The sequence below is a fragment of the Dendropsophus ebraccatus genome, chromosome 3, assembly GCF_027789765.1.
Source record: "Dendropsophus ebraccatus isolate aDenEbr1 chromosome 3, aDenEbr1.pat, whole genome shotgun sequence".
In the NCBI taxonomy this organism is placed as follows: domain Eukaryota; kingdom Metazoa; phylum Chordata; class Amphibia; order Anura; family Hylidae; genus Dendropsophus; species Dendropsophus ebraccatus.
In genome coordinates, this window is record NC_091456.1 from 106,403,307 (window position 1) to 106,411,239 (window position 7,933).

The 7,933-nt window shown below is 46.8% G+C and overlaps 1 protein-coding gene across 1 annotated transcript; it reads right to left on the reverse strand.

Annotated features, from left to right (window-relative positions):
* Nucleotides 1-398: 398 nt before the first annotated feature.
* On the reverse strand, nt 399-6,897 carry GAMT (guanidinoacetate N-methyltransferase). The gene is made up of 6 exons (XM_069964477.1): nt 6,518-6,897; nt 5,310-5,455; nt 2,612-2,675; nt 2,456-2,523; nt 1,782-1,892; nt 399-753 (listed from the first exon to the last, which is right to left on the reverse strand). The coding sequence occupies exons 1-6, from the start codon at nt 6,687-6,689 to the stop codon at nt 613-615; spliced, it is 702 nt and encodes a 233-aa protein (XP_069820578.1). The 5' UTR covers nt 6,690-6,897; the 3' UTR covers nt 399-612.
* Nucleotides 6,898-7,933: the final 1,036 nt, after the last annotated feature.

The window sequence follows — 7,933 nt, forward strand, 5'->3', positions numbered from 1 at the left end:
CTCTACTGTGCCCCAGTAATACCCATTTTCATACAGATTGCATATAAATTGAACTGAAAGTGTTGAGGTATACTCAGACAGACACTATGTAAAAAGCACAGCTTCTAGAGAATATCTCCCTACATACAGATATACTCCCAATAGCAAGATCACAGGTCTCTAAACTGCGGCTCTCCACCTGTTGCAATACTTCATTTCCCATCATGCCTGGACAACAAAATCCAAAGCTTTAGCTGTCCAGGCATTATGGGAATTGTGGTTTTGCAACAGCTGGAGGGCCGCAGTTTGGAGATCCATGCGTAAGATGGTACTCTCTCCTCTCTCTCTCAATCCAGATACCACCTCCAGGCCTTCAGTATATTGACAATTTTACAGTATAGAAAACCACAATACCAGGCTGTCAAAAACAGGCACAATTTATTTAGCATTTATTTTAAATATTTCACATTTCCACTTTGGCAGATCCTACAGTGCAAAAAGTGCTGTAGATGTTTAGTACAGTCAGGCATTCTGGTAGAGAGCCGGTGCTGAGGGATATTGCACAGTGTTAGAAGAACGGAAGCTCTGTCTGCAGGTGTTCTGCTGTACAGAACAGAAGAATCCTTCATCTGGCTAAGCCTTGACAATGGTGGGTGTAATCATCTTAGTGAAGGAGTAATATCTGCACTCTTTTGGAGGGATAAGATCCATCACTGTGGTGCTGATATTTTCCTGCTTGAATCCAGCCTCCAACAGCTGAGGTAACTGAGTCTCCTGTAAAAGCAATGTATAAGATGCATGACAAGGTGGGATATCTGTCGCTGGAAAAGACAGTGAAGCAGCCCACTACTGCACATGTCAACTGTATGATGTTCCTCAAAGTACAGTGGTACCTCGGTTCTTGAACTTAATAAAGGAAGGCAGTTTAAGATCTGAACAGTCTGAGAACCAAGCAGTGTTTACTCATAGGAAATAATGTAAATGTGTTTAATTGGTTCCAGCACCCACCAATAATTACCTGCAATACCCATATATTACATTGAAAAGTGCCCAGTTCAATCACTACTGGACATCACAGAGCAGCACTATATACTGTACAGTACATTTTATACAAAAAACATTCAACAAAACCGGCAATTATAGGACAGTAGTCACTAACACCTCACGAATCCTTTACTGTATAGAGTCCACCCCAGCTCTAGTGTATGGGAGATGGTGGTGCACTGACTTTACTGTATATGAACTCTAGCAGTCTTAGGCCCCGTTCCCACTGAGCAAAGGTAGCGGAATTCCGTGACGGAATTGTCCGCCGCGGAATGCCGTTAGCCTCCCGCTCATAATGGGAGTCTATGGGAGGCGCGCGCTCCTGCTCTGTACACGCTGAAGAATGAACATGTTCACATTCTTCAGCGCGTACAGAGCAGAAGCGCGCCTTCCATAGACTCCCCATTATGAGCGGGAGGCTAACGTCATTCCGCGGCGGACAATTCCGTCGCGGAATTCCGCTACCTTTGCTCAGTGGGAACGGGGCCTTATACAGCACTGTACTATATGTGAAGCTTCACCAGGTGCAACCCACCAGCCTTGCTCGCAGAAATGTTCAGATACCAAGCAAATTTTGAATTCTGAACGTTACTTCCAGGTAAATTTTCATTCAAATACCACAGTATTACTGTACTTCCAGACTGGAGGCTTGAAAAGTGTTTGAGAACCCAAGCAAGCTTTCCTTGAAAATACTGTTTGAATTCCAAGCAGTTTGAGAACAGAGGTACCACTGTATAAGGATATATTAGACACATTACCTGAAACATTTTTTCTATGTCATTGTATTTTGTCTTCAAAAACTCTCCCCAAGATGTAAGGTTACAGTAGGTAAGGACTCCACCAGGCTTGAGCAGACGATGTGCATGACTCTGTAAAAAGATATGCACATACAAGTTCCTAATGACATTTTCTGATCACATTCACACTTCTAGAACAAACAAAGCTATGGACACTTTTGAACACAATTTATCAAACTGGTGTAAAGTAGAACTGGCTCACTTGCCCCTAGCAACCAATCAGATTCCACCTTTCATTCCTCACAGATTCTTTGAAAAATGAAAGGTGGAATGTGATTGGTTGCTAGGGGCAACTGAGCCAATTCTTCTTTACACCAGTTTGATAAATCTCCCCCGTTGTTTAGTTCTGCTTTCTACTTCTTATGTACAAAGAACACTATAGGGGAAGAGGGATTGTTACTGAGAGCAATGTTTCATACTCTGCTCTTATGCAGCAGTCAGAAATTTATGCCAGCTCTGAGCTGTTGTAGATGGTGGAAATTATAGTCATTCCAGCTGCCAACTTTTTAAAAAGGACAGAAGATGCAAAAACAAGACTTTATGCCATAACCCAACTAGATACCACGCTAATTTAAGATGATTTTCTGGTGGCAAGTGAACGTTAAATCATTCTGGGGGAAAAAAAAAAAAGTTACCTTGATAAAGTTAAACTGATGTGTATGCCATGTCTCCTCAGAGAGTGGATATGTGTCGTACAAAATACCTAAATATGAAAGACAGAACACATTAGCATTACGAAGACTAAATAATGGGGGGGGGGCAGGTTTCAATGGAGGAGGGCACATTCTTACCATCAAAGTGACCGTCTGGTAGACTAGGCACCACATCCTCCCATAGCCCTTTCAGTGGTACAATCTGTAAAAAGTTATACAAAAGTCAGGCATTTTTGCAAGTACATAAGCAATGTACCACAGTGTCCCTGAGCCACCCTATAATCATTTCTATCAGAGCATGTAAAGTCCTCACTACCTGTAGTGTCAGTGCCCTCTTACCCGATTTATGCATATGCTGCACAGCATTTCTGTAAATGCTGACTAAGCTATTGCTCACCGTCCCCTTAGACCCCCTGCTTTTGCACTTTGTCCAGTTTTTGTTAGTTTGACAGACATACTATCTTCCTTGTCGAGCTGTGCACCCATGAACTCAATTTCCACACTCATATGTGCACATTGACCCTGTACAATATACTATTTGAGTACACACACCAACTATATGCACTTTGATATTCTTTTCCGATTATACAAAACTAATATTCTAGTCCAGGGGTGTCAAACTCAAATACACAGTGGGCCAAAATTAAAAAATTGGAGAAAGTCGCAGGCCAACCTTAATATTTAATGAAGAGGGCATGCATCGTTTTTGGCACTTTTAGAGCAGCATGCAACGTTCCTGGCACTGTGTATCCTAACGTAAATGTCCCCACATGGTAGATACCCATTATAGCTCTCAAGCAGTAGGTATTCCCATAATTGTGCCCAATGTAGTAGCCCCCCCCATAGTGCCCCACTAGCCAGGCCTACTGTTAGAGCCCCACATAGTAGCCAGCCCTGACAATAGTGCCCAATATAGTAGCCGGCCCTCCCCAATAGTGTCTTATTTAGAAGTCAGTCCCTAAAATAGTCTCTTATACAATACCACCCCTCCCCCATAGTTTTATATAATAGTCAGTTCTCTCCAATAGTCTTATATAGTAGCCAGATCTCCCAATAGTCTCTTATATAATAGCCAGCCCTCCAAATAGTCTCTTATATAGAAGCCAGTCCCTAAAATGGTCTCTTATATCATAGCCAGCCCATAGTTTTATATAATGGCCAGCTCTCCCCAATAGTCTCTTATGTAGAATCCAGCCCTCCCCCATTGTGTCTTATATAGTAGCCAGCCCTCCAAATAGTCTCTTATAAAGAAGCCACTCCAAGCGGCTGTCCGGACCACCCATATTATAATCTGCTGCAACGTCAGGCGGGCCACATTTAATACAGCAATGGAAAAGCTCAGCGGGCCAAAAATAATGGCACTGTGGGCCAAATTTGGCCCACGAGACAGTTTGACATGACTGTTCTAGTCCCATATGCATATCTGTGTGGAAAATCTGGTAATGCTGGTTGCATTAAACTTATTTTCACACATTAAGAAGCTTTGGCTGTCCAGGCATGATGGGAATTGTAGTTTTGCAACAGCTGGAGAGACAAAGGTTTCCCATCCCTGACCTAGAATAAGGTTTCTTGTAGTGAACAAGCCCTATGTGTGAAAGTTTAAGGGGTATTCCTGTCTTAGGATGTTATATGGAATAACACGCTAATCATTCTGGGGACAATTTTGGCCCCATTCTTGGGTTTGTTGGGGGTCCCGGCAGCCAGTCCCCATTAGTCTTGTCTCCTACCTTGAGGATAGCTATTCAGATGGGAATACCCCTTAATTGGAAGGGGGACTATCTTAGCAGCGCTGTTAAAGGACAAGTGCCATGAAAAACTTTTTCCCAGTAACTGAAGCACATTACAAAGTTATATAACTCTGTAATATGCTTCAATCACCTATCTGCCTCCCTTCCCTGTCTTTTCCCCCCTCCACCCCCCACCAGGAAGTGTCCTGACTCACACAGACCTGATTACTGTCGTCACCGTCACCAAGCTCTTCTCTCAGCTCCTTCTCCTGTTACACTAGCCTCCCCACTCCCCTGCCTTGTCAGGTGACAGGCTTGCTCAGCTCCCATTGGCTGAACAACTGCAAGCCATCACTTGTCACATCTCACTTGCTTATCTTCCCTCTGACTGACTCCAGCACTTAGGCAGCTCCCCCTCCCCTCATACCCTCTCTCCTGCTGCCATGGACTCAGTGAAGGAGTCATCGGGCGGCCAGCTGGCTGGAGCATATACTTCACCTGGTCCCCGCTCCGGCTTGCTGAAGACATCGGGAACCGCCAGAGCCGGGATCAGGTGAAGTATCAGCTCCGGCGGCCGGGGGGTTAATGGGGTGGGCTGCAGACAAACTCGCAGCAGGGATGTACATCCCTGCTGCGTGTTTGTCTGCCATTAAAAGTATAGGGCCGGGATCTGCAGCGAGTCTCGCTGCAAAAACGCAGCATGGAGACTCGCTGCAGATCCGGCAAGTGGGTTTGTAACCTTATATAACTTTGTAATGTGCTTCAATTACTGGGAAAAAGTTTTTCATGGCACTTGTCCTTTAAGTTTAGTTCATCTTGTACATTGATGGCAGCATTCACACTGAGGAATCCGCTGCTCACTTCCGCTTGCATCTCCACCCGGTCCATAGACTCCATTCCATGGTCAGGCGGATTCCACCGTCCGCCCAAAGAATTGGCATGTCTATTCTTTGAGCAGACTACAGAATTCGCCTGACCACAGAATGGAGTCTATGGAACGGAAGGAGATGTGAGTGGGGGCGAGCGGCGGAATCTGCAGGAACTTGTCTGCTTGGATTTCTCAGTGTGCACATTCTGAGTGAATATGGTTTGGATCAGATCACATTTACCTTATGGGGTTGTGTTTTAGCCCATTCCTGTAATCGTTGAAATACTCCATCATTGCATTCCACAATCCAATGCTCTTCTATGTTATACTCTTCTACTTTAGTAGCCGCTATTGCCATTCCAAAGCCAAGCTCCAGCACACGACCTCCTATATAAAGAGGAGCATCTGGTTAGACTTTAACATTATGAAATATATGGTAGACATTCTGGGGGTGGATTCGGATTTCAACTATGTATTTGACCTTTCCAGAGGCCCAGTCTCTAGGCAGTACTCATACTGCTTAGTGATTGTCTAGTCAGAAGTACACGCTATCACCAGCTGGTCGCTCACAGTCAACACCCTGTGCATCTACACACAACTACTTGTGCCATATTGCCACTATACCCAGCTGTGAAGATCACAAGAACTAGACTTACAGGTGATACAGAAGCACATGCAGTAATACACATATGTGCACTCCGCTCACAGATTAGTAACACGTGCTCCAGGCCAGCAGCTTGTACAGGATTGTTACACTACTATGCAGAAAGGCAGCCATCACAGCCAGACCCTGGTGTATTGTACATGGCGCAAGGGGATGGTTACTGAATTTACATTAGGGCTCAGCCTCTGGTGTTGTAGAAGACCTGGAGCACTCAAGAGGTTGCTAACTTTCTATGATGTAGTGTATATATGGCTTTGTTTCTTGACTCCAAGACTAGAGAGTCATTGATTCCTAGCAGTACTATAAAAAGAGTCCAGATCCCCACCCCCTCCCTACAGTACAGCTGTCACCAAGTGTAACTATTCTGAGATCCCCATTACACCTCCTGCTCTTATAGGCTGCCCATGGACCTAACATTTAGTGAGAATCCATTACAAGTAAATGGATACTATACCGATCCTATACACTCACCCTGTATACACTCATGTGCAGAGTCAGAACTTCTGTCCCAGGGCCATGAGTTTTATAGTACCAGCCACCTAATATGGGGAGGGGAGACTTTATCCCCCCTTGGCTCGTGGGCCCAGGTGTAGCCATCCCCTAAGTGTAAGGGCACATCAGCAGTCCTATGGGCGATAATATGGAGCCACCTACACAAGTTCTATATGGATGTCTTGCCCTCCATAATGCACCCACAACAGCAGCAGTGGTATGGAGTGCCAGCCCCCTTCTGCCCCTGCAGACCCCTGGTGTGTACCACATGGAGGTGCCCGGGCTCAGCATACCTTTGCTGGCTGCCACCCCGGCTAGGCTGTGCATGTAGGGGGTCTCCCATCTCTCCATAACGGGCTTGCCCATGATTTCTAAGTGAGTGTCCGTTTCGTTGTACCCCGCGGACGCGTTGTGCCAGGAGGATTTGCAGGTTTCTCCCTCGCTGAAGATTTTGTCTGACGCCATGGCTGCTCGGGTCACTCGCCGGTGGACAGAGACAGGACAACTGGCCCGGGGCTGGATATAGGGAGCTCAGCTGGGGGCGGGGCTTCCCAGAGATAAGGGATAACGGGGGCGTGTCCGCGGGGGGTACTCTACAGACTGGAGAGGCGGGGTTAGTATCTAGTGGGCGTTGCCTGGATGGGCTGTTACATCGTTGTAATAGAGAGGACTCGGTGCGCTGTCAGGTATTTCCACGTGCACGTAACGTCAGCAGAGTGTAGTAACGCCGGGCGCCTCTCCGCTGCGGAGACAGGGCACAGCTACTCTCTGCTATGTGATAAAACACACGGGGAAAACGTCAGGCTTTTAGTGGCGTTTTTTATGTGGTGTGTTTTTGTGGTGAGAAGCCTAGAAAGAGAAACTCTATGATAACGTTAAGGCGCTATATTGACAACACCTCCCTGAACCCTACATATCAACCAATCACAGCTGAGCCTTCATGTCTGAAATAACCATAAGAAGAGATTTAGGTCAGAAAAAGTTGTACAGGACATATAAGCCAGCAAAGCGGGCGGCAGTATGGGGGTAGGATGATCCTGGTACTGTGGTTACATACCCCCAGTGGAATTTTCATTCTGCTGCCAGTATATAACGCCAACCCCTTTAACCCCGAGCTGCCCGGTGCCGCGGCTGCATCTAAGGCTCCCGGCTCCTGTAGGTCCCGCTCAGCCAATCATTGACTGCGGCAGGGCCGTGCACTGATTGGCTGAGCGGGAGCCTCAGATGCAGCTGGGCAGGTAACGTATGCTGCGGGGTTAAAGGGGCCAGTGTTACATACTCGCAGCGGAAAGACAGTGCGGCCACAAGAGTGACTGAAAGGGAGGGAGCCAATGGCTTGGCTCCCTCTCTGTCAGTGCTGCTGCAGGTAACTATGAGCGCTCATAGTTACTGTGCCGAGCACAGCAGCAGACGGGGCTGTTGGCAGGAGCTCTGTGCAATCGCACTGGTCACAGATAGCAAAGACCAGCATTGCACCATTTGCCCTCTGGTTAAAGCGGCCCTGAGTTACAGCTATGGAGAGATTACCTCCACAGCCCTGTCCCCTGATGCAAGCCCCAGCCTGAAGTGGATCTGCCATGATTTGAAAGGTGATGGAGACTTCCTGGGTCAGAGTACAGTGCTGTAGACGCCGCTATGCAGACCACCCCCCTCCGCTCCCACCCACTTCAGGGAGCTCTTAAATTAAAGTGATGCTCTTAAGCCAAGTT